Genomic DNA, 26055 nt, shown 5'->3' on the forward strand with positions numbered 1-26055 from the left:
ATGTTTGTGTCAAGTTGACACAAACAAGCCAGCACCCTTTGCACTTATTTCAGCTCAGTCTCCGCCCCCCCCCCCCCCCCCCCCCTTCTGCATCTCACAGACCCTTCAGCGGCTAGGCCGGTCAGACTAGGCGGTAAGCCATTTATTTACCTGAGGACTGTGTGTATTGCAAAGCACAACCTCAAACACGGGAGTCCATTCCCGGCTGCAGTTAGAGGGCGCTTCGTCTGGTGTCTTTATTACAAATCCCATAGTCCCTAGGGCGCCGCAGTGACTTCTGGGATTAGTGGTCCTGCAGAAGGGCGCTGGCGGGTAAGAAAGTCTTCTTTTCTTCTGTCCGCCTTGCTGGACTTTAGAACGTCCCAGGATGATTTCATGCTTTTTTTTTAAAATAAAGAATCGGGAAGCACAGGCAGGCAAGGCAGATTAGAATCCCGGCAGAATAGTTTCCGTTTCCGGTGCCAAAGGGCACGTGGAATGTAAACACGGCACCACAGAGTGTTTTCAGGTAACTGGCTGCGGGTAGGCGGTAGACAGGGCTGAGGGTTGCTGCGTGCGGGAGGGAGGGCCGAGGGTGGCCCGGTGAGGTCCACAGAGCCCTGGGGCGTGCCTCCGACCTGGGCACGGGGCGCGGGGCGCGGTGGCAGGGTTCTGGGTGCCGGCCCGGCCGCCCGAGGAGCTGCTATGGCCGGAGCTCATTTTTATTGCAGCCGAGGCAGGGGCCAGTTTTGAATCCTGTGTTCTCCTCGGGTAGCATTTTAAGGGAATCCGTTTCTCTCGTTCTTCACCTGCGGATTCATCTCTCCTGTTCGGAGGGTGGTTGTTGTGATTCTCTACCTCCGGCCGGTGTTTTTCCATCTTGGGTGGCCGCATCCTCTCACGCAGTCAGTTCAGGAGGACGTTTTTAACTCTGTGGCAAGCACCCAGCTTATTTATGGCCCGGTAAAGGGTCAAGTCGAGCGGTTGCGGTGGAGAGCATCGTACATGTTTAGAATCTTAATGCCACTCATCGTTCTGTAGAGCACGTAGACTTTTAACTCCAGATGAGAGTTAGCACGAAACCTTTACAGTTGTGATTTACCCACTTGATCTGTTATCGGGTTGGAAAGAAGCTTGGTGCCTTATCCATCCAGGTACAGATCAAGCAAAGCTCCTTCTGTACGCGGTTTTTAGTGAGTACTAATTACAAGCACAGCCTAGAGGCACAAGAAGCTCATAGCGTAAGATGAAAACAGTTTAGTTGAGATGTAAGTGGCGTGTTATACAACTCCTCCTAATAGAGTCTATGACTCAGTAACCGTTATTGCTGTTCACAAAATCGTGCCATTATACCAATTGATGTTAGGACATTTTAATCACCGAGAAGGGGAGTCCCGAATCATTAATTGACTATTGTCTGTATTTTCTCCCCAGTAGCATTTCAGATCCCGGATCAGATCAGAGCATTACATTTTCCTTGGGGAAGATGTTCACACATGCCAGGAGTCTTCCCTCTTTTAAGCCTGGCCAGCTTCTATTCTCTAAAGCTCACTTTCATGCAGACACTAGTGTGCGTTTGTCTGACAGGTCATTGGATCACGCTTGATAGCACTTACCGGTATTGTAATTGAGTTCAGTCTCCTTGTCCACAGGCAGTTTGGGAGAAAATATAAACTTGGTATTATAAACTGGTAACACATTCCTGCTTTTTCACTTTAGTAGGCCCTTGATACCGCTTGCTGTTTCTTCATTATTAAGTCGTTTCTAATCTCCACAAGGACTTGTTAGATTTTTTTTTTCATCTTTCTCAGATGCATACATTTATTTATTTTTTTCCTTTATATTGAGTAGATGGCTATAACCTACTTTTCCTACTAATGTGAAATTTGGGAACATGAAATCCCTAGTTTTGTTTGGACTCTGCTCAGAAACTTTAGAAATGTGGAGGACAAGGACACAAGCTTCAGAGGGCAGCCGTGTGAGGCAGAGAGCTACCCTCTGAGACTTAACCCTTCCTTATGTGCCCTCAGCACTTAGCGCCCCCCCCCCCCCCCCTTAGCTTGGGAGGTGGGGATCTCAGTGGTTTGTTGACTTTCGTTTTCTCATTGTTCTCAGCTCATCCTTTCACCATGACTGGCAGATGTTTCCAGTGATTTAAAATGAACTTGCCTTCAGTAAGCAAAACAGGTTTTCTGTTTTTAATAGATCTGCTACACTGTCTGATGCCTCACGTTAGTCATGTAGAATGCAAGTCCCACATTCTCACTGCCTTTAGGGACATAAGTACAAGAGAGCTGCCACCTCTTCTTTCCTCTTCTTCCTCCTCCTCTTGTATCCTAGTATCCTTTGAAGGCATTCTGAGCATCCATTTTCCTAGACTGTCTTCACTCTATGCCTCTGGATTTGTGATCCATAGTAGCCATACTTTCATTTTACCTCCTTGTTTTCCCCTGGGATGATGGAGATATATATATATATATATATATATATATATATATATATATATATATACACCCCACACACATATATGTATAAATACATCCATATATACGTATACACACATATAAATGTATATATATGTTTACACACACACATACACACATATGTATATGTATATAGTAATTTTTCAGACAGAGGAAATACATTTCCTCGTGTTACGATGAGGCCAAGGAGGAAGCTTCCATAGCCCTCATTCTGTAGCACAATTTATACTCTATTTTGTACCCAGGATTTCCCAAAACTCACTGCTCTCTGGAGAGCACATGGTTCGCCTACATTAGCCTGTGATTGAGACTTTGTGATTGCTGTGATCTGTTACATTTTCTCTTGTTTAGTGACAGGCCTGTGACCTATAATTACTCAACTATGGTAGGACCTTGGGGTTGTCTGTGGGAGGGACTGATAGCCACCCTCACATGTTGCTGTTCTCTTCCTGGAACTTGTACTCAGCTGCAGCCATGTGCATCAGTGATGAACTTGGTGGTGCATGACACTGCTGTCTTCCCTACTTCCTCCTTCTCATAATGCCTGTTGTCGGATGATTTCAAAAAGACCTGAGCTCATTGCTTTCTCTTCAGGGTTACAGATTCCTTTAAGAACAGATAAAACCTTACATGCTCCTGAATGCACACAGCATCTAAGATATTATACCTAATTGTAGGGATTCTCATGTATCTTAAAGCCCAGCTGTGTAGTTCATGAATAACTGGGTTTCTTAGTCTTATTGCTAAGTACTACTGAAGACTTCCAGTGTCCGCCTTGTTCTATCGGCTACTCTTCCTTTTCCTTAACGTTCACCTATCACACTAGGCCCACAAAGCCATTTTATGGTTTTTTTTTTTTTTTTGACTTTCTTAATAGTTGTGTTGAGTCATTAAGTATTTAAACCTCCTACAACTCTCCTGTAGTCAGGGGCAGTGGCACACACTTGTAATTTTAGCATAGGGGAGACTGAGGTAGGAGGATAATGAGTCCACTCTGAGCTATAATTCTGAGTTTCAGGACAGCTGTCTGTATAAATAGTAGGTCTTGTTTCGAAAAGACAACAAAAACCACTCAAAGCATAAAAAACTTCTATTAAGGGAGGCTTTCAGGGTTTGTGAAAGGAAAGAGGCACAACGAGTTGTCCATGCTTGCCTCCCAGCTTCCTTAGTGACTTGAAGTGAGCTCTGTCATCCGCTCCATGCCACTTCTTACTGTTAGTGACTTTGAAGAATTCCTAGGTATTATATAGTTTCATAGCAAATACATTGCTGTTCTTAAAGGAAAAGGTTTTTTTGAAGTTCAATCCTACTATTATGAAGACAAGTAGAATCCAGGAGTGGCTTATTTGTACTGTTGGCTGTCTAGTCTGTATTGTGATTTAGTCTTTTATATGGTAGTCTTTCAGTGTTGTTTTAAAGTCAGGAGTGAGAAGAGCACACTAGGCTCCATTTTGTCTTGTCAGTCTCTTAACCTAAGGGCTGGGTTGCCACCTTTCTTTCCCCCGAGTCCCATCCCTTCTCCCATTTGTTCATTCTTGAAGAAACAATCTTATTTTTCTTCACTGTCTGCTTCCTCTCACCCACATCTGATGTGTTTTTTGAGCAAGCTTCACCATATCATGTGTTTTTTATGAATTGGCAGAGGCCTGTTGGGATTTAGAGTTTGTCTGCAAGAGCACAGCACTCCCATTAGGAGATGAGGTTAGCAGTAGTGTCCAGATGTCACCTTTGAAATTAGTAGTCCTTGGTGATTGCTACCTCAGCCCACAGGTAGGCGCTGAGAGCCTCCTTCTGGTAGTCTGCGTCCGCCTGCTCATGAGAATACGTTCATAGCAGTTTATGTTTCTGAAATCTTACAGAATGGCTTCCTTTGGGTGGAAGAGGAGAATTGGCGAGAAGGTATCCAAGGCCACGTCCCAGCAGTTTGAAGCAGAAGCAGCTGATGAGAAGGATGCAGCTGAGAACGAGGATGGGAACTGGCTTCAGGCCAGCAAACGGAGGAAGGAAACCCTGCAGGAGGGCTGTAAACAGAGGAGCCAACAGCTGAAGGATGAAGGGGCTCAGCTGGCTGAAAACAAACGGTGTGCTTTTGAGATTTTAAAAAAGATTTTCTTTACTTTATGTGTGAGTGCTCTATCTGCGTGTATGCCTGCATGCCAGAAGAGGGCATCAGGTGGTTGTGAGCCACCATGTGGTTGTTGGGAGTTGGACTCTCAGACAGTGCTCTTAACTGCTGAGCTATCTCTCCAGCCCCAGAATTTTTTTCTTTTCTTTTTTCTTTTTGTAAGTGGAGGACAGTTTACTTTTTCTGGTTCACGATCTCTAATGGAATCAACTGTTGTCTTAGGTAGGGTTTCTGTTGCTGTGATGAAACGCCATGACCAAAAGCAACTTTGGAAGGAATGCGCTTATTTCTTCCAGGTAGCAGTCCATCATTGAACAAAGTCAGAGCAGCCACTCCATGCAGGAACCTGGAGGCAGGAGCTGAAGCAGACAACATACCATCGAGAGTGCTGCTTACTGGCTTGCTCCTCCTGGTTTGCCCAGCCTGCTCTCTTGTTTCATCAACCTAGGGGTGGCACCACACATAGTGATCTGGGCCCTTCCACATCAAACATCAGTCAAGAAAATATGTTCCACAGGCTCGCCCACTGGCCAGTCTGGTGGATATGTGTTCTCAATTGAGGTTTCCTCTTTGAAAACTACTGTCGAATCAAGTTGATATAAAACTAGTCAGCACAGATTCATGTTTTAAATATCTGATTTCATTTGTCAAAAAGACACTTGCAAAACTGCCATTTTGTAATAGTTCTATTACAATCTATACAGTGCTTTATTATACTCTCTGATGTTCGTCTAGGGAGGTGACATTGTCACTCACTGTCCTCTCACTTTCTCATTGGGTTTTCTTCTGTTTGCGACAGTCTTGCTGTGTAGCCTAGCTGAGCTCCCTGCCCTCCCCGCCTTAGTCTGTGTAGTGCTAGGATTACAGAGCCATGCTGCTGTACCACTTACCGTTGATTCTTAAGTACTTTTGTAAATGTGGTGGGTACACAGGAACTTGAAAATAGCATCTTTTATTCATAGCCCTTCCCTAGCTAAATTTCTACAAATGTGCCTGTTTCTTCCTTTATTTCCCCTTGATTTCCTATTTCCTTTCCCTTTACCCTGCTTAGATCTTTCAATGGGAATGAAATGTCTTCACAAGTCAGTGGAGAACAGAGAAATGTTTCGTAGCTGGAAAACAAGATTAGAGGACAATAAAAATGGACCTTAATTAATTAATTACTTAATTAATGGTGACTGTAAGAGACAGTCTCTTGAAAACCGGCTCCTACAACCCAGTTTGTCCTCCACCTTTTGGCCCTCCTGTCTTTACCTCCCAGGTATGAGGATTACAGGTGTGAGCCACTGAGTCTAGCTTTATCTGGTGCAGCAGTGCTGGTCAAGCCCTTTCCTAAGCAAGCTACATCCCTAGCCTAGTAAAGTCTTTAAGTATGGAATATACGTTAATAGAAGAATTCTCGAGTAGGAAAGATTTTTTATTTTTTTGTCTTTTCAGTGTTTGAGACAAGGTGCCGAGGTCTTATGGAGCTCAGGCTGTTGGGACTTGTGATCTTGGTTGTCCCTCCTGAGCACTGTGGTCATTGGCAGGTGCCACCATCCACTATTCTAGTGCAACTTTTTACATTGACAGATGTCCTGTCTGTATTAAAGTTGATGTATTCTGTATGCCTAGACTAAACCTTTTATTATAATGTACTAACTATACATACTAATGGGTTTCATTGGCTTTATTGTCCTATGTGTATATAGTGTATATAATGTATTGTGAGCTGCCTCTCTTTCCTCCCCCCCTTTGCTGATCCCCTTGGTCTCTGTGCTCTTGATGACCCAGTGAATTTCATTAGGGTTTCCATGGGTGCATGGGGTGGATGGCTATAGGCACATGGGTTATTTTAGTGGCTATGTTACTAAAGAAAATGTCTTTACCTCTTCTAGCAAGCATTAGTTACTTATAGATCCTTATGGAAGGTAACTTTTTTTTGTTTGCTTTGAGACAGGGCTTCGTTGTATATATATATAGCTTGAGCTGCCCTAGAACATGCCCTCAAACTCATTGAGATCTGCCTGCCTCTGTCCCAAGAGCTGGGTGAAAAGTGTGTGCCACCAAGCTTAGCTTTTTGTTTTAGGGACTGGGTTGCACATGGCCAGGATGATCTCCAGCTCAGGTCAGTTCTCTTTCTTCAGTCTGTTGAGTGTTGGGAATCTAGGCATGAGTGCCTTACTAACATCAGCTAAGATCGTAATAGTGTAATGCTAGTGTGTGTATTGTTGTTTGTGGTGTTTTAGGCATAAAGGGTTTTCTCTTGGGGCTGGAGAGATGGCTCAGTGGTTAAGAGCACTGACTGCTCTTTCAGAGGTCCTGAGTTCAATTCCCAGCAACCACATGGTGGCCCACAACCACCTGTAATGGGATCCAATGCCCTCTTCTGGTGTGTCTGAAGACAGCTACAGTGTACTCATATACATAAAATAAATTTTTTTAAAAATTTTTTTTATAAAAGGATTTCTCTTGGAGAATTTTGCAGATTGTGTTTTACAAGAAACCAATGTTAAGTTTTTCATTTATGAGATTACTTTTAAAATATCTACTGAACCGTCTTTAGAGCTCTCAGTCAGCTCCTGTTACAGGTCACGAACACTGTTGCGTTGCCTTTTCTCAGACCTGCACAAGTGTGATGAGGAAAAGGCCACCGGTTCCTGCCAGGACAGTCCCTTAGGATGCTCTGTGGTCAAGGAAAGATAACAACGTCAGAGATAAACAAAATAGCTCATGGTTTCTGCCTATGTTTTAAACCCCTGAGTCATGTCACTAAAATCAGCTAGCTCAGAGGCTTACTTTAGGATCATGAAGTTTTTTCTTTTCTGTTAGCATTTGTTTCAGAATAATGTATACATAGCTTTTGGAAAGTAAACAGAATTAAAGGGATTTAGTAGAATTAAGTAATTTGGCTATTTAAAACCAAACAAACGTAGAATTAGTGGTTTGAAAAATGCCTGAAGATATTGAATGTAATTGAATTACATTGAATGATATGCAATGTAAGGAGCAGCAGTGAAATTGAAGTGAGAAGCAGCCACACAACCCAGCTTCTCCCTGTCAGTCACCTTTATCCTTAGCATGTCCTTGAGCTAAACTGGCCTTTCTTTTCCCCAACAGTATGTGTATACGTGTACATGTTTGTGTGTGGCTGTGCATGCATATTTGTCTGTGTGAGTGTGGAACCAGACTTACTCAACAAGCATTTTCCCGACTGAGCTGTCTCCTGGCCTCTCATCCCTGTAATTCTTTTATAATTGTGTGACGACCTTGTCCAGTGTGTTTTCCTGCCCTTCAGATTTCTGCACACCAGTTGTTCTTCGCTCTCTCTGGTAGGCAGGCTGCTGGGCAGCAGCACTCTGAGGCCCGCCCGCCCGCTGGCCCACCTGCCCTCCCTTCCTCCCTCCCTCTCTTCCTTCCTTCTTTCTTTTCCCCTTCACAGCCGCTTGTTTTTCCTTTTTGTATTTCTGCTGTCTTCAAGTCACTTTACATACTAAGTTACTTGTTTTTATGTCCCTGTGAGTTTCTCTTGTTTTTTAAATTCATATTTCCTCACTGAGCTTTATTGAGCATGTAGAATTGTTTGAACACATTAATATAGTCTTGTCCAAATAGGCTACTGTCATCTCTCCCCCAGAGAAGTCTTCATTCTTTGATACAGTCTTCTACTGCTTGTTTGATGGTGGCAAGACTGCCTTAGACTTATTTTGCCACTTGAATTTTCTCTTCATAGTATTAATGATTCTTCATGACAAAAGGCTTCCTTCTGTGTCCAGCCCTAAGGATGCCTGATGCTTTTTAGATGGGCAGTTGACTATAATGGTTACGAGTGTGGACTTTGAAGTAATTTTACCTCCGTTCAGATCTTACCGTAATTATCATTTCTCTCTGTATAAATTTTGGGCAGGTCATTAACTTCTCTACCAGTTTCAGGTTTCCTCATATATAAGTGACGACATACATCTTAAAGATTGTTGAAAGATTTCAGAACAAGTTACATTGCATAAAAATAAATGTGTGTGAGATATTATGTATTAGGATTTTTATGGTATTGGTTTATTATAATGCTAAGCTTTTTAGAAGTTACTTTCTCCAATTTTTTTTTTTTAGACTTATTTCTAACTCGGATTTGTCTTCCTAAGGTAAAGGGTATAATCGCTCCCAGCATTTTAAAATTGGTATGCAGTTTCAACCACTAGATGGTGACACTTGCATAGCTAGACAAGTGGCTTTGTTATTGTGGCATGGGTTTGTGTGAGTGTGAAGGCCAAGTGTAACTGGAATTTATCATGAAGGTTAGTTAGGAAAGTATACCAGCCAAAGTGAACTTGTATATGTTTTCCCCGTGTGATGCACATCCTCTGACTCCAAGCTTCAGGGCATTTGAAGTCAATGGCTTTGCCTCACGTCTCACAAGAGTGGATGCAGTCAGTGTAGTGCGTGGATTCCTTACTCTCATGTCCTTGGAATGTCCCGTATCTGTAGATTATTTGTCTTTGAGCTGTTATAATGAATACCAAATTCTCATGAAAGCTCTCCCCCCTTCACTTATGCACTGGACTCATCCCTTCTTACTTCTCAGGAACATGTTCCCTAATTATCTCCTGGTGACTGTCTGTGTTGCCCGTTCCTCCCACGAGTCCCTTCTTAGCTTGCTGGCATGCCTGATACCGTGTTGTCCTACCATCTGAACCCCAGCTCTGTCAGTGTCTCTTCGCACCTCCTTGGATGCATAAAAAGCATCAAACTTACCAAGTAGAACATGTGAGTGTTTACCCAGGGATCTGCTGCTTTCCCAGATAAGTGAAAGGCACTGCCATTTCCCTAGTTACTTCAGCCTCAAACCATGAGTCAGCTCGCTGGCTTACTCACCTTCTCGGAGCTGTTCTGCCCCACTTGCTTATAAGTCACTGCCTGTCTGATAGCTCCCTCTGTTTCTGTAGCCATGCAGTTCTGGTTGTTACTATTGTAATAGACTAGTGAGACCCCATTTGTAATGCTGGTAGAAAGGCTCTTACCCCTTGACATTGACCAGATGAGACTTGGTGAAATTCTGGAGCGAGTGGTGAGGGTTAAGGCTGTGTGCAACAAGCTCTGACTTGTGGGAGAACAGCACGTAGGAAAGAGCCTGGGGACCACCCCTCACCCAAGCCCCCGATCATGGTCTGCTTCCGAGACACACTGATTTCATCGCTATCACTGAGAAGTTTCTCATGATAACGGTCCTCTAAGTTCATTTGCATAGCTGTTGGCCGCATCCCATAGGCCTGTATTTTCCTTCTCCCCTTTGCCCCGACCCTGTCTTGTTTACTTGAGATCCCAGTAGGGTTAGCCAGGAAGCTCTCACCTCCGGCTCTGTTGTCCACATAACCACTGGACATCATTTCTAGATGCCTTTCTTTCACTCCTCAGGCCCAGCCCAAGTGGGGTTTCTTATACCATATATACGCTTTTATCCACTCTCAGTTTTCACTGCAGTTATCCTGGTCTTATTGGGAGATACCTTATCCCTGGTTTCTTAAGAAACCTGAATTGGTCTCATTGTATGTGGTTTATATCCTGATAGCTTATTCTGCTCCCTTGACTGGACATCTTTTCGAAATGTAGTCACGTCAGTGTTAATAAAGCTATGAATTCTTCACCACGACTACATTAGATGAACACCTCTAACCCTAGCCTGGTAGGTTTTCTGTGGCCATGATTTGGCCTACTTCTCTAATATAATTACTTCCTTTCTCCTTATACTGTAATCGTACTGGTTTGACTTTCTATGTTCTGAACATGAAGTGCTTAGTCTTGCCTTGGGCTCTTGCCTTTGTCTGCAATGGACTTTCTTCAAATTTTCATGTTTGTCCTGTCTTGTCGTTCAGGTCTCAGGCTATATACATTCCTTGGAAGAATCTCCTGTTTGCCTATCACCCATTTTGAGAAGATACTTGGTCATTACATGTCACATCCCTCTTTAAACCATGGAATTTACATTGGAATCTTTTTCTCATGCCCTTTTCCCCAAAAAGTACTTTAGAAAGTTCTAGAAGAATAGTAGAGACCTTCTTTATCCTCGCCCAGAAAAAGTGACCTATAAATATTTATTAAATATGCCATTAACTAAATAGCTCACTGAATTGTAGTAAATTAGAAATACAGTCGGGAGCAAAGTAACTAAGCATTGTGCCCTTTCGTCTGGTGAGTGAGCATGTTATCAAACTTACTGGGCTTGGTCACCAGCTGTTCTTTGTCTCACTGTTGGGCATTATCTCACCCTGCCCTGTGTAATCCCTGAGCTATTCACCTTGCTTCCTTCCTTGTGCTAGTTTAGTTCCATGTTGTTAAGGCTGCCTTTAAACTGGCTGAATCAGACTTTGGTCATTTATTAACCACAGTGACTTTAAACCAAGTTTTTATCTTTTACTGTTTCCTATCCAACAGCTGTAACAGGGCTGTGTCTTTTCAGTCTGTTCCAGACTGAAGTTGAATTAGGAGATAGACTGCAGGAATTGGGAGAGACCACAGACTGACTTATTGGGTGCCAAGCATCCTGTGAGCCCCAGATGGAGGAACTAAGTGGGGCCATTGTTGAGCGGTGGGAAGGATCAGCTATGAAATGAACAAGGGCGTGAACGAGAGCCAGAGGGGGTGGGGCAGCTCAGGGATCTGTTAGGACTGAAGCTCTTCATTGCTTGCTTCACCTTAACTGTTGGAAAACAGTTCCTTTGCTCTTTAAATGTTTGTATATTTAGGCAAGAAAGGTCTTACCTGGAAGCATTGATTGAATTTTCAAAATAGAAGTGGTGGTGAGAAGCCGTTCTTTTCTTTTTGCTTTACTTTTGTGTTCCATACAAATCTGTAGGTGTGTTTGTACATGTGTGCGTGTCTCTGTGTGTATGCATGCATATCTGCCTAATGCAAAGAGGAAATAGAAAGAGTTATAGTCACTGTCCTGGTGAATTTCCTAGTTTATCTTGTTCTTTGTCTATGGGCAGCTTTGTTGGGTGGTGAGATGGTAAGTCCTCGTCCTTTGCAGCACTGGGGCAGTGACGTTTTGAGCAGTGTAACCTTTTGACAGCTGTTTTCCTCATGGGCTCTTAACATCCCTGACCCCGTGTGGCCCCTGCCACTAATTCCTTAAACACATGTGGTGACAGTTGAAAAAGACCTCTGTGAATTTCCATAAATGATACATGCTGCATTGTAATAACTGCTTCTAGTTTTTTTAGGCAGATAAGAACATGTGAAGTTAAGAGGACATTTGGCTAACACAGTAAACTTGCATCAGTAGCTAGGCCAGGCAGAGACTGGTGACCAAACCATTGCTTGTGTTTGAAAGTAAATGTTTTGTAGTGACAGAGCCATGCTTATCTGCTTCCGTCGTGACTGTGGCTGATGTGTGACACGATGGTAGAGCTAAGTACTTGTGACAGAGGCCATCCTGCTCACAAAGTCTAAAATACTCACTGGATTGGCTAACAACATGCCATCCTTTGCTCTAGAGACCAGAACCCTTCAAGGTAAACATCTCAGAGCTAAGACCTCTCTGCTGTACCTGGAATCTTTGTCCTTCGCCTCTCCTCTCCTCTTTCCCCCCTCCCCCACCCTTCTCTTTTCTCTGTTCTTTCTCTCCCTACTCACAATCTTCTGTCTTAGGAGTTTTATAATACTGGTTACTGAAATGATGAGATGGACTAAAGTAAGAATGGTGACTGCTTCTTGTGTTTCAGGGAAGAGCTTGTTTTTACAATCCCAACACACCACGTGTGTTCCCTCTTAGCATTTCTTCTATGCTTCTCTCTGTTTTCAGAAGTCTTATGGAGCAGGTAGGACAAATGGAGTGGATAGAAACTGTGATATTAGTGTCTTTTAAGTGCTCAGACATTTTCCATTTTCTGTGGGCTTAAAAGAATTAACACACACACACACACACACACACACACACACACTATGGGCCTAAAAGAATTAACACACATACATACAAAAAATCCAAACACCTGCTCAGGCCAGCTGTCATGGCTGTCATGGCATAGTCAGGTAGATTTCTGAGTTCAAGGCCAGCTGGTGTACAATAGTGAGTTCTAAGCAGCCAGGCTGCAGAGTGAGACCCTGTTGCAAAACAACCCCTCCCCCCCCCAAAAAAAAACCAAAAAACAAAAACCTACTCTGATTTCCGAGTTCAGAAAAAAGTACCCAGAAGGACTAGAGGAAAATTAAGTAAGACATTGTTGAGGTCATTGTAGAAGGCACTGCGGCCTTGGAAGAGCTGGGTTACACACTGTACTATCTTGGGAGGATTACTGCCACCAAGTTTGGGACTGGTCCTGTGGCTTCTCTCAGCTTTTGCTTTGTAAAAGGGGAGCAAGTCATACCACGTTTATAGGACTTTGAGTCAACTCTCTCCCTTTCAAAGCGCCATAGAACAGAATATACATTAAAAAGATAAAAAACATAATATTCCTAAAAATGAAAGAGTTACTCTGAGGTCAGTCAAGTGGTATCATGGCTAGTGTGTGGTACCATCAGCAAAGGACAGCAGCAGGAAGAACAGTGTTTTAATTTATTAGAGAACATCTTTATGGATCAAAAGATGACAAGGTGGAAAAGACAGTCCTGATGTTGGGTGTGTTTTCACTAGGAGCTCTGTTCAAACAAAGGCATTGTAAGTGGCTGGGCTCAGGGTAAAAAGCCAGCTGAAGAGTGCAGAGGTGCGCTGAGCAATGCAGACAAAAGATTGGCAGACACGCAAGTGCTAACTTGAATTTGCTACCACTGCATTAGAAAATTTACTGCTATAGTATTTGTAAGGAAATTGTGAATGGAAGGATTATTGTGAATTCCAAAGAAGGAATAGACTTTGCAGTTCCCAGCTTTTTCTGTTGTCAGTAGTTACACTGGGAACATTGTTTAGAGAGGCTTGGAAGCACTCACAGTCTACCTGAGAGGCAGAGCACTTACTTTTCATGAGATACATGGTTACTACCCTGTGGGTAAGTCATGAAAACTTAGTAGGCATAGTAGCAACAGACTGTTTGGTACTCTGTAACTTTGCTGAGAGGCACACAGAAAGCATGTGTACATAACCAGAAATCGGCGCTTCTGGCTTTTGAGCGGCTCATGCATTTCCCCTCTATTTCCCATTTCATTAATCATATTTCTAATGTTCTGCTGAGATATACGTTAGATTAGTGTATGTATATTTTGTATTGTAAGTTTCTGGATGTAATTTATTAATCTTCTTAGAGTTTGCATATTCATCTGATAGATGTGAAAGTCTTCAGTAATCACAAGGATAGATTCTCTTACATTTTTAAATTCTCCAGATAGGCTGAAATGATGTCAGGACAGTGAGCTCCATTTCTAGCCCAGGTTACATTTTAATTGTGAAATCTAATGCTTCAGACTAGTCAGAGGCAGCAGTTTTCTAGTCGTGGCTTGTTCTGCATCATCCCATGTCATAATATAATAAATATCTTCACTCTAGACTGCTCTGTGTTTACCTCACTCCTCCAGAAATGTGGATCCCTGTTAGGGGAGCTGAGTGCCGGTCCCACTGCATGCACAGAACCTGTAACAGGCACAGAAACAGATTCAAAGTTTCAATTTGTTCTCTAAAGTGTTACTGAGAGAGTGCTATTACCAATATTTACCAGGATAATTTTGTACAGATTCATTTTTATTTATTTATGGTACATGTACATGGTGGGCACATGCCATTGTTCACATGTAGATGTCAGAGGGCAACATGTGGGATTTTGTTTTTTCCTTTTCATCCTATAGATTTCAGGGATCAAAGTCAGGTCGTCAGGCTTGGGGAAAGCACTGTTACCGCAGAGCCGTCTTGCTAGCATGTTCCTAGAACACATTTGGTAAGGGGGGCTTTTCTTATGAGAGAGGGGGTTGGGTTTAATTCAAGGGAAGGAGTGAATTCTATTTATGTTTTTCCATTTCCATATTTTGTGGACTTATCATTAAAATAGGCAGATTTATCATTAAAGAGAAGACAAGGAACCGGGCGTGGTGGCGCACGCCTTTAATCCCAGCACTCGGGAGGCAGAGGCAGGCGGATTTCTGAGTTCGAGGCCAGCCTGGGCTACAGAGTGAGTTCCAGGACAGCCAGGACTACACAGAGAAACCCTGTCTCGAAAAACAAAACCAACCAACCAACCAAACAAACAAAGAGAAGATAAGGCGCATGGGTGAAGGAGCGATGCCCTCTTCTGCCTCTCCTCTCCCCACCTGAGGCATGAGTCATGACAGCAGGAGAGATAGCCCTTCCCCTCACTGGCTGCAGCACTCAGGATAGCCAGACCTTCATTTCCCTCCCCTGGGCAGCACAATAGAGCTGGCCTTGGGGAGCCAGCCCCCAGCCCTTAGGGCATGACAGTGGGGAACACTGACCCTTCTCCTTGCCAGCTGTGGCCTTGGGTGAGCTAGCCAGAGCAGTTCTGGAGAGCCTGGCCTGGTGAGGCTAGCCCAGGAGAGCTGGTGGGCTGACCAACTCAGCTCCCCACAAGGTCCAGATCCAGGGCTCTGAGCTGGCTACCCCAGCATCTGCTCAGTCTATGATCTGAAGAGGCCTGTCCTGCACATGTAAAGCCCCAGGACCTCTCGGACACAGAGCAACAACAGGATATCTGAGAGGAGTCCCAGTGAGGATCCAGTGTTGATAGTGTAGCAGAAGCCTGAGGCCTCAAACCAGACCAATGACTCATTGCAACGAACCCATACATGTAAAGATGTGTAGACAAAAGGATATACTGTGTGACACACTGACACACTACAGCCTCCATGACAAGATATATATATGTGTGTGTGTGTGTGTGTGTGTGTGTGTGTGTCTATTTTAGCTTATTTTCTTTTGTAGGGAGGTTGCAATGGTGGAGGGTAGATATGAAGGGATGGGGAGATGAGAGGATATAAGATTCACAAAGAATGAAAACCAAGACAAGACAACTTGCTATGATCACGAGGCTTATTTTTTATCTTTTATTTGGTCAAAATTATTCTGTGACATTGATTTCTGTTGACTTATAATTTTCTGACATGTGTGTGAAATGAATGAAAATATAGGTAGTACATATATTTAATTATCCCTCTATCAGAAGTCAAACTTGGAAGATTAAAACTGTGACTTTGTACATATTTCAGAAAAATTCACTTTCTAGTACAGATTTTCAACCTGTGGGTCGTGACCCCTTTGAGGGGTTTGAATGACCCCTTCACAGAGATGACATATCAGATATTTAAATTACTGTTCACAACAATAGTAAAAATATGTAGTAGCAATGAAGTAATTTTATGGTTGGGGGTCACTACACCCTGAGGAAGTGTAATAAAGGGTCATAGCATTGGGGGTGGGGGTTAAGAAGCACTGTTCTTTCTATGGGTGTACAGAGGATACTAGAAGTGGGTAACTGTAGTTGGTACAGTAAAACCCTATAAGTTTCTTGTACTAGTAGATGCTGCACCATTGTGTAAATTTGCTTTGGAAATGACCTTTATCCAGTGTTGTGTGCACCATCTTGCAGCATCAGCGCCTTCCTGCTGTTTCAGTTAGTCTTGTGTAGATAGATGTTTGGTTCTTTCTGACTTCATTAGAAGCTTCTGTGTAAATAAGCAGCTTAAATACCGGAAGTGGATTTGTGGTTTAATCCCCATAACTGTATAATTTCAGTAAGTGATATCTGCTTGTCTTAGTTAGGGTTTTATTGCTGTGAAGAGACACCCCGACTACAGCAAAGAACAACATTTAATTGGTGCTTGCTTCAGAGGTTCAGAGGTTCCATCCATGATCATTGTGGTGGAAAGCATGGCAGCATCCAGACAGGCATGGCTGGAGGAGCTGCATGTTCTGAAGATTGGCTCCTGTGTGGTTAGAAAGAGGGTCCCATTGTCCACCCCACAGTTACACACTTCCTCCAATAAGGCCACACCTACGTCAAATAGTGCCACTCCCTGGGCCAAGCATTCTACTACACTGCTGAAACTCTGACCAGATTAGGATTTATTTTAGGGCATAGTTATATCTTCTCCTTTGCCTAGTAGGACCATACTAGTCCTTTCGGTCTGAGCACTATCACCGATCCAGTTTCCTGTCTCCTATATGTGCTTGTCTTATCTGCATATTAAATTTCCTACTTTGTAAAATGTATTTTTCGCATACTTATAAAGTTTTGATCAGTTACCATCTACTACTTCTGCTCCCATGTGAATCCCAATCCCTTTCACTAAACGTATTTTACCTGCAGTCTGTCCTTGTTGGATAATCACAGGGGGACAAGAATAGCGAGTCCTCTGATGAGTATATTCTCAGCTGATCTCAAACAAGGGTGTGGTCTACCATTGTTTCAGCTGATACTACTATAATTGTTATTCTCTTCATGGTATTGGACACTTTTATAGTTGTGTGCTTTCTGTTGATTTTGTTATGTACAATCACCCCTAGATCTAGTGTTGAAATGCTGTTACTTAAGAGGGTTTAAAAACAGTGCCCGAGGAGAGAGCATCGGAGCCAGGAGTTGATGAGAGCAGGCAAAGCAGTATTTCGGGGCTCTGACTCAGGTCTTCATGCTTGTGTGGCAGGAAACTTACCAAACAGGCTATCTCCTACCTCTAGAAAATACTTTGTTAATGAGAAATTATTCAAAGCTAGTCTTATCTTAAAATTTAGGCATTTGATACTTCTATTTCTTCTTATTCTTAAAAGGATTCTTAGTGGATTTCACAAAATTATCCTGATGTCTTAATATGCCTGTAATTGTTTCAAAGTCTTAGTACACTATGACTAAATATGTGTGCTATTTTTAAATTTCAGGGCCCTGGGCGTTTCTTTTCACTTTATCCCTTTACTACTGTGCTTAACTCAGGCTGGACTGTATTTTTCCCTATAAATCGTATCAAACTTATTCATTTCTGCTCTTGCATTCTCTACTTATATTTTTTCCCCAGATTTCCATATGGCAAGTTGATTTTTATTTTCCGTAATGGTCCAAATCATACCATTTCAGGCAAGTCTTTTGTAACTACTAAGACAGAAGGTACTTTTACCTCTGGTACTTTTAGACTTCTGATTCTGTACATTTTCTTTACAGCAATCGTGTTTATTCAATTACTCATTTCATGTCGTTTTTCATATTAGAATGTAGGTTCTGTGTAAGTAGACATTTTGTGTCCTTCATTGCTATATGCCCAACCTGTAGCAGCTAATGTGTGTTCACTATATATTTGACTGTGTGAATGTGGGCCATATCAATTTGCTTTGATGATTTTCTTCGAAGGATTTATCAAAGTTTGGTGGAAACAAAAGAAATCTGAAAGTTGATTTGATAAAAATTTAGAGAAATAATGTGTTTGGCAGAAAGGTAAAGGTGACTGAGATTTGTGTACACTGAATTGTTGAACTAGTTAGACAATAATAATAATATCTAGGCTATGTGAGCAAGGGAATCTTGTGATATATTAGAATCAAAGAAAGTAATCTAGATGAGCCTTTAAGCATAGGGCATTTATAATATGATTATCTGGGAAAAGAATAGTCCAGGCAGAGGAAATAACAATACCAATGCCCTAAAGCAGATGTATGCCTAGTGTATCTGAGGAATAGCAAGGAGTATGGTCAAAATATGATTAAAGCACACCATGGAAAGGGGCCAGGTCAGAGGGGAGGTTAGAGACAGAAAAGGGAGCCAGTCTTTATAGGCCTCTGTAGTCACTGTTTTATTGCTGTGAAGAGACCAATGTGCCTCTAATAAGAGAAAGCATTTACTTGGGGGCTTATTTACATCTCAGAGGTTTAGTTAGTCCTTTACCATCATGGCAGAGAGTACGGTACCATGTAGGCAGGTTGCTGGAGCAGTAGCTGAGAGCTACATTCAGATTCATAGGCACAAAGAAGAGGAGAGGAGCTGCAGGGGAGGAAGAGAGGGAGGGAGGGAGGGAGGGAGAGAGAGAGAGAGCTCACAGTGTGTATGTGAAAGGCTTTCTATGGTATTTTGAATCGTCAAAGCCCTCCCTCCAATGACACATTCTTTCAGCAAGGCCACACCCACTCCAACATGGCTATGTCTCCTAATCCTTCTAATCTTTCCAAATAATGCCACTCTCTTGTGGCTAAGCATTCAAATATACGAGCTTTTGGGAGCCATTTTTCCCATTAATTATTTATTTATCACTTTATATCCCCTCCTGACATCGCTTCACATATGGCCTCTCTTCTCCTCTGAGAAGTGGGAGGCTGGAGGCCTTTTTTATTCAAAGTACCACAGGCAGTGAGTTTCTCTTCTGTATCTTATTACTACTTTTCTTATTTTGTCAGTTTGCTTCTCTACATAGTTTCAACTCTTGAGTTTCCTGTTTTCAGATTCCACAAAGAGGAATCTGATAGGCTTATGCCGGTTGGACCAGGCCATAGAAGTTATACAGAGTCAACTAGACAATGGCTTGGCTTGTTTGGATTACATAGTTTTCTTTGTTCCAGGTAGCTATGGCCTGGGTGAAAGAACTTGTGGTCTTCCTTCACTTGAAAAAAGGACTGGTTAAAACCCAGTTTCTAATACCTACCAACAAAGGTGCTACTGAGTAACTATAATATCTCCTATAACTGTATAATAGTCAGTCTTTAAGCAAGTATGCTATAGAGAGAATCTTTTGGTCTAAAGGAATGGAGGAATGTTTCATATGTGTATAAAAAGTACAATACATTTAAAAACCGAGGTTTGTGATTTCTTGGGGAACAACCCAGAATTGTGCTGATGCGTCATAAAGTTGGGGTAGAGCTGGCAGGTTGCCCACCCTCCTGTGCAGTCCAGCAACCATGCTTACATGGGTAGCTCTGATTGGACCTCCTGGGCTGTGGAGAAGAGGAGGGAAGAAAAATTGGGAGGGAACCTGTTAGGGGGTGAGGGGGGCTGCAGGAGGGTAATGGGGTGCATGGGATTGTATTTCATGCAAGAAACTCAAGAATAGAAAACATGGTAAAACGATACTGACAAACAGCTGAGACGAATAAGGAGGTAGTCTGAGTAATGAGGGGGGAAGGTGGCCACACGGTCCCCACATTATTAGAAGCCTTTCACCTAGAATTAAACAGTGCTCAGGTAGATGTCTTTTCATCGAGGAATTCTGTGAGCTGCAGGTTATGAAGGAGCTGGGCTCAGTGGTACATTCCTGTAATCTCAGCACTCAGGAGTCAGAGGCAGGTGGATCGGACTTTGAGGCTACCCTGGCCTATGTAGTAAGTTCCAGGCCAGCCAAGGCTACATTGTATAAGAACTGGTTGCAAAAGCCCCTCAAAGCCCCAAAAGGCTCTAACAGTGGTCTAGGCTTACTTATTTCTGTATGATTTGGCTGGAATCAGAGGTTACCGCCTTCCTTTAATTGAACATTTAACTCGTAGTTAAGCTTTGAGCACAGACCAGCCTGGTCTACAGAGTGAGTTCCAAGACAGCCAGGGCTCCACGGAGAAACTCTGATCGGAAAACCAAAAAAAACCAACAAAACACAAACCTGTGGTTTGACCGCCACGCCTTTAATGAGTATAAAAGCAAACTTCGTAAAGCACACTCCCACTATGCACTCTTTGTGCTTTGTCAAGATGGTATGAGACTTACCTTGGCTGGCCAGTCCATCCGGGAGATCCTCCTGTCTGTCACCACAGTGGTGATATTTCAAAAGCTTGTGCTGTGTTTGAGGTTTATGTGTGTGCAGAGGAACTGCACTCACGCCCTCAGGCTTGTGCAGCAAGCACTTTCCTGATGGAGCCACCCCACCCCCACCCCCTGGCTTTACGGAGTCCGGGTCTTTACATGCAGCATATTTTCTGTAATGTAGTGGACATGTTCTGAGATGTGGATCGCTAGGCAGTTTCATGTGTATACATGAATATCATGTATAACCTCTGAAGACTGCATCATGGAGTATACTTACAAAAACTTACATGGCCTTTTGAAAAGGATGCCTTGTGAGGAAATAGGACCAAGTGTGGCTTAGCATGAGGCTCTGATGTTACACTTGGTGCCTTCAAATCCTACCCGACCCTTGTAGCTGCAGCATTAGCTATATTTGGGAAGGTAGCTTCTTTAATCTTCAGCTCTCTTATTTATGAAGTGGAGATAATGACTAATGCCACCTGGGGTTCTGGTGAGGGTCCAGTTCCAGTAGAGTAATGAAGGTCACGTAACTGGCACTGCAGTCTGCTCAGTGACTGTTAGCGTTTGCTAACATATAACTCACAAATCTCTTTGCTGTGTCCAAGTGCAATGGAAAAGTGAGAAATATGTTTAAGGCCCACACAATTATGCATGTGGTATAAAGAAAAAGAATTGGACTAAATAACAACCTGGATGGTTTAGGTTAGTCTCTTGAGTTGCCTCTGGTGTGCTGAAGGGAGACAGTGAGAACAGGATGTATGGAGTTTCACTTCTGGTGATTGTACAAGATACAGTAAACTTGCTCTCCTAAGTATAAGAAATGAACTCTAAAATAGCAATAAAAAGTTTGTGAGTTAGATGGGGAGATGACTCAGTTGATAAGAATTCTTGCTGAATAAGCGTAAGGACCTTTGTCCAAATCTCCAGCACTCATTTAAAACCTGCACATGTGTGCCTGTGATCCCCGCTTTGTTGACTGTGAGATAGTGGATCCCAGGAGCTCACTGGCCAACTACCCTTACAAAACCTGCATTTTTCAGGCTCAGAAAAGACCTGTCTCAAGGAAATAACATCGACAGCAATAAAGGAGGATGCTGTCCTAACGCCTGCACACACACATCAGCACAAGTGTACACTATGCACACACGCGCGCACACACACACTATTATATGTATTATATGATTATAATTTATATTAGAGAATATGAATAGCAGTTGTTTATTACCAGGTATTGTGCATTGTACATACAAAACACATACTGAGAAAGTGAAGGGTCTTGAAAACAACAAGAAATGATTTAAGAGAAGATAGTACACAATGGCACATGACAGAGATTGTCAGTGATTCACAGCCCTGGGACTGCAGACGTGCTCAAGTACCTGGAAAGAAGAGCAGTCATTAACATTGCCTAGAGAGCAGGAAACGGTGCACAGTCTCTGAAGACTGCAGCAAGTGTGCTAAGGGCAATTGTGCAGTTACTCAGGTAGTTTAGCTGCTTGTGGCTACAGTTGAAGATATTAATTGAATACCTGGCTCTCAATCTTAAAATAAAAGGTGGGGGTGTGCATTGATTATTAGTCTTGTTGCTGTGACTAAAGACTTGACAAGAAGCCACTTGAGGGAGGAAGAGTTTATTTTAGCTCCCAGGCTGACAGGATACAGCCCATCATTGCAGAGAAGGCATAATGGCAATAGTTCCACCCTGGCAGGAGTGTGCTGTTGGGATTTCTCATGTCTCACACCCTGGTGGAACAGGACAAAGGGGAAGGAAGGAAGCAGGGCTGGTATTTAAAATTTTTAGGTCAGACCCCGGTGATCCATTCCCCACTGAGTCACTACCTCTTAAAGGTTCTGCAACTTTTCCAAATAGTGCCACCATTTGGACCAAGTGTCCATACATATACCTTTAAGGGACATGACACACTCAAACCATAGCTTACCAGAAGTTATCTGCTTATTATTTTGGGTGCATTTTACCCATCTTTTAAGCTTGGCGTGTGTTTGTATTATGAGCAAAAATAGATATTTGTCCTTCCCATGACTAAAACCGTTGGAGAGGAAAGGGGTTATTTTGCTCACATCTTCTCATTACTGCTCATCGTTGAATGAAGTCATGGCAGGAGCCTGGGGGCAAGAGCTGTAGAGAGGCCATGCAAGAGTACTGCTCACTGGCTTGCTGGGCCGACTTGTAGAGAAAGACTGCCAGTCCAGTGGTCCCATCCATAACAGGCTCAACCCCTAATTTAAAAAATGCACTACAGGTTTTCCTGCTAACAATCTGACCTTATGGAGACATTTTCTGAATTTGGGTTTCCTCTCAGATGAATTTAGATGTGCCAATTTGTCATAAAACTAGTCAGGACGACTGCCATCTCTGCCAGGTAGATTGCTATAGCAGAACCTAGGCATGGAACTGGATTGCAAGCTTTTAAGACAAATCCTTTAGAGTACATATCCTATCATTGAAGTTAATTCAAAAAGAAAGACATTTGATTTCTCAGGCCACAAATCGCTTTTAAAGAATAATAATAATACTGTATAAATGCTGTGGTGTGTGTGGAGGTCAGAGGACAAGCCTATAGAGTTAGTTCTCTGCTTCAACCTTTAGGTGGCATCCAGGGATTGACTCCAACATTAGGATTTGCCCCTTAGCCATTGTGCTAGCTCAGGCTCCAGAATCTTAGAAGGCAATTTGTAAGATCTCTTATGTATATTTTGCCCTATTCTCTTTTGTTGTTTTCTCCTTTAATTTCTTTAATTTACCTATGCTTTTTAAACAGCATTATTAGCAATCTTTAATAGAAAAGTTTCTTAGTGGATTATTTTCAAGTTCCTGATTTTTAAATTTAACATGTACTCTGGAAGAGTTAAAATATGATATTAATGTAACTTTAACAACTGCAGATACAAGGAGGCAATTCAGAAGTGGGATGAAGCACTACAGCTAACCCCAGGTGATGCCACCCTTTATGAGATGAAATCACAGGTAATAATGATAAGGAATATGATTTTTACTTTGTAATTATGCCGTGGTTGTTCACTGAGCAGAGATGAACTAATTTGTCTGCTTTTGTTCCTCTTTTCTAATACAATTGTTTTTAAACATTTTTAGCATATTGTATATAGCTTTGTTTTGTGTATAAAATTAGAAATGCATTTCCTTTTGCAGTGAGCTCAACTATTATTTCAACCTAGCTCTAAGAAGATGTAACATATAGATAAAATTACTAGTTAATTTTTTAAATAGATGGAAAGTTTCTACATTGCTTATAAATCAGTTGTCTACTAGTACTATTTTTGTTTTTTTCAAAATGAAAATGTATTGTGTTTTGGAAGATACTTAAAAAGAATGTTGTGGGTCTATTGCTTCAGCATCCCAGAGCTGCTACTAAAGCATGCGTTAGTCACTCAGCAAAGATGCTGAGGGAACCCAGACCTAAGCCGGACTATGGAGGAGGAAGAGGTTGAGGTTGCCTCGCCTGTACAAATTGCCCAGTTAATGTTACTTGATTATTAATAATTTCTACTCAGAGATCTATCTTTCTTAGGGGGCTCATTTCAAATTTTTCAGGTGCTTTGGATAATGAGATGTGAGAGCTTAACAGAAACGAGACATGGGGAAGGAGCCTTTACTGCTCCTAGCAAACAGGATTAAATAACGCGTGTGGATGCTGGGATGAGAATGACCAGGGAGGACTTGATCAACAGCCTTGGTGCTGTACCAGGCTTGCGATGAAGCCTTCATGGAGGCTTTGCAGGCTGCTGCAGATATCTTTGTGGTTGGCCAGTTTGGTGTTGGTTTTTTACTGGGTATGAGTAAGCAGTTAATCCCTGAGTATATGGTTGTCATTACAGGGGAGGCACAGTCCAAGGGTCTCCCTCCAAAGAGTTCCTGTGATAAGTTGTAACAGCAATATTTTAAATGTTATCAAAATGAATTTGGTTAAAAATTGCCTAGAACTATTCACTGAACTGGCAGAAGATAGACAAGTTTTATGAGCAGTTCTTGAAAAATATACCTTGGAAATCATTGAAGACTCTGCACTGCAAGAACTTTCCAGGGCTGTTCTAGTATTCATCTGCTCTGGGGATGAGATGGTTGTCTAGGACTGCTGTACCAGAATAAAGGAAAGCCAGAAAGGCATCTACTCCATCACCAAGTACTTTGTGGTTACCTTGGCTTTTGGGGAACATCTCCAAGCACATGGTTAGAAATGATAAAAACAATAAAGCCCATTGATGAGTACTGTGTCCAACAGCTGAAGGGATTTGAGTAGAGGATTTTAGTGTCAGTCACCGAAGAGGGAGAGCATGAAATGTCTAGAAGATAAAGAAGAGAAAAAATAGGAAGAGAAAAAGATAAACTTTCTGCAAAAGTATACAAAGAACCCCTGGAGATAAATTTGGAAAAGGTAGAGGTCATCCCAAACTTACTGGAAACCTCTCCAGGCTGTCTGTCACAAATACACATGAATGGACAGGGAACAGAGTCAGGCCTTAAGAGATGTCAACAGCGAGTTACATGGCAGTAAAGACACACCTGTGGATCTGACAGCCACAGCAGTGAAGGATCTGCTCATCTTGCTGCAGGAAACTGAACTTGTGCCTTCAGTCTGGAAGATCGTCACACACGTGCCAACAGCATTTCCAGGTCATCAGACTTGGTCTGAGTATTGTGGAAGAGGAAGGAGTCTCTGCCTGGGATACCCCTCTGCTGCGACCGAGGAGAGGACGTTCCTGGAAGGAGAGCAGCTTCATCAGAAGAACCAGGACATAACATTTTCACTAGATCACTTTCATTTCTTGTGTTTTCCAGGATTTTTTGTGTGTATTCTTGTTAACATTTTAAAGAGAATCTTGATGACGTGATAGAGACTACATAATGGTTCTTTCTCTTAGTCATTAAAGGAAAGCTAGAAATGCCTTCTCTGGTTTCATCTGGGCTTACTTGAATAGGTTAGTAGAACATTTGCTATAGGAAGTTATATAACCCATGTTAACTTTGTGATTGATATCAAGATGGATTTCTTAGTGGACCAGACCTTGCCACTGGACGGTTCTGAGATATATCTTGCTTAAAAGAACAAATGTTAAGATAATTTGAGTTCATCTTCTAGGATTTCCTTTCAAAGTTTACACCCCCGCTAGTTATCTCTGCATGTGCTAATCTTAGAAAAAAAGTATGTAAACTGAATCTGTCTGATAAAAAGAATTCCCCACAGCCCTTGCTGCCCAAAAGAAGTACAAGGAACAAACCTTTAAGCCTCCCTAGGTCTCGAAAAGCCAATGGAACTTAAGTAAGCTTAAGTAAGGTTTATGAATGAAAATGAACTTCTCAAGTCACATCTGCCCAAAAGGTAAATACAGACGAGGTAACGAGAAAACAAATGTGCAGATCCTACTGAAGGCTGGATCATCGTTACTACCAGCATAGTTACTACCAGCTAGAAAACTAGTGTAGTAAGCCTACTTTGCTAATATTTTGTGGAAAAATTCTATACAAGTCTTTGAGCATCTGAATTCGGTATTTAAGAAATATTAAAAGTCTCAAGCAGAGATGGGCATTGGTGGCACGTGACTGAAGTCCCAGCACTTAGACTGAGACAAGAAGAAAGACTAAGACAAAGGCCAGTTTCGGCTCCACAGAGAAACTCTCAAAAGTTAAAATAACAAAAGAAAGTCTCTAGAAGAGCATTAAGTGTAATTTTTGACAACTGTTGCAATCAAGCCTTGATCTGTGTCAACAGGCGTTGCCACACAATCCTCTCAGATGAGAGTCGCATGCTTTCCCCGACTTGAGCTACTTTACTGAGGAGGAATCCACATTAGTTGAGTCCACTGAAGCAGGCTT

The 26055-nt window shown here is 42.4% G+C and overlaps 1 protein-coding gene and 1 pseudogene across 4 annotated transcripts in view; both read left to right on the top strand.

The window, feature by feature from the left end:
- The first annotated feature begins 229 nt into the window (after nucleotides 1-229).
- Nucleotides 230-26055, top strand: part of Ttc33 (tetratricopeptide repeat domain 33) — a 32847-nt gene continuing 7021 nt past the window's right edge. Inside the window, exons 1-4 of one of the 4 annotated variants that reach the window (NM_001355621.1) lie at nucleotides 300-508; nucleotides 2095-2153; nucleotides 4322-4543; nucleotides 23109-23190. In NM_001355621.1, coding sequence (NP_001342550.1) covers nucleotides 4323-4543; nucleotides 23109-23190 — 303 coding nt within the window. In that variant the 5' untranslated portion in view covers nucleotides 300-508; nucleotides 2095-2153; nucleotide 4322. Of the gene's footprint in view, nucleotides 509-2090; nucleotides 2154-4321; nucleotides 4544-23108; nucleotides 23191-26055 lie in introns of those variants that run through there. The other 3 variants (NM_001355620.1, NM_026213.3, XM_030248716.1) reach the window with 3 other exon arrangements.
- On the top strand, nucleotides 24020-24956 carry Gm15937 (predicted gene 15937; annotated as a pseudogene).

This window comes from Mus musculus, chromosome 15, assembly GCF_000001635.26.
Source record: "Mus musculus strain C57BL/6J chromosome 15, GRCm38.p6 C57BL/6J".
NCBI lineage: Eukaryota > Metazoa > Chordata > Mammalia > Rodentia > Muridae > Mus > Mus musculus.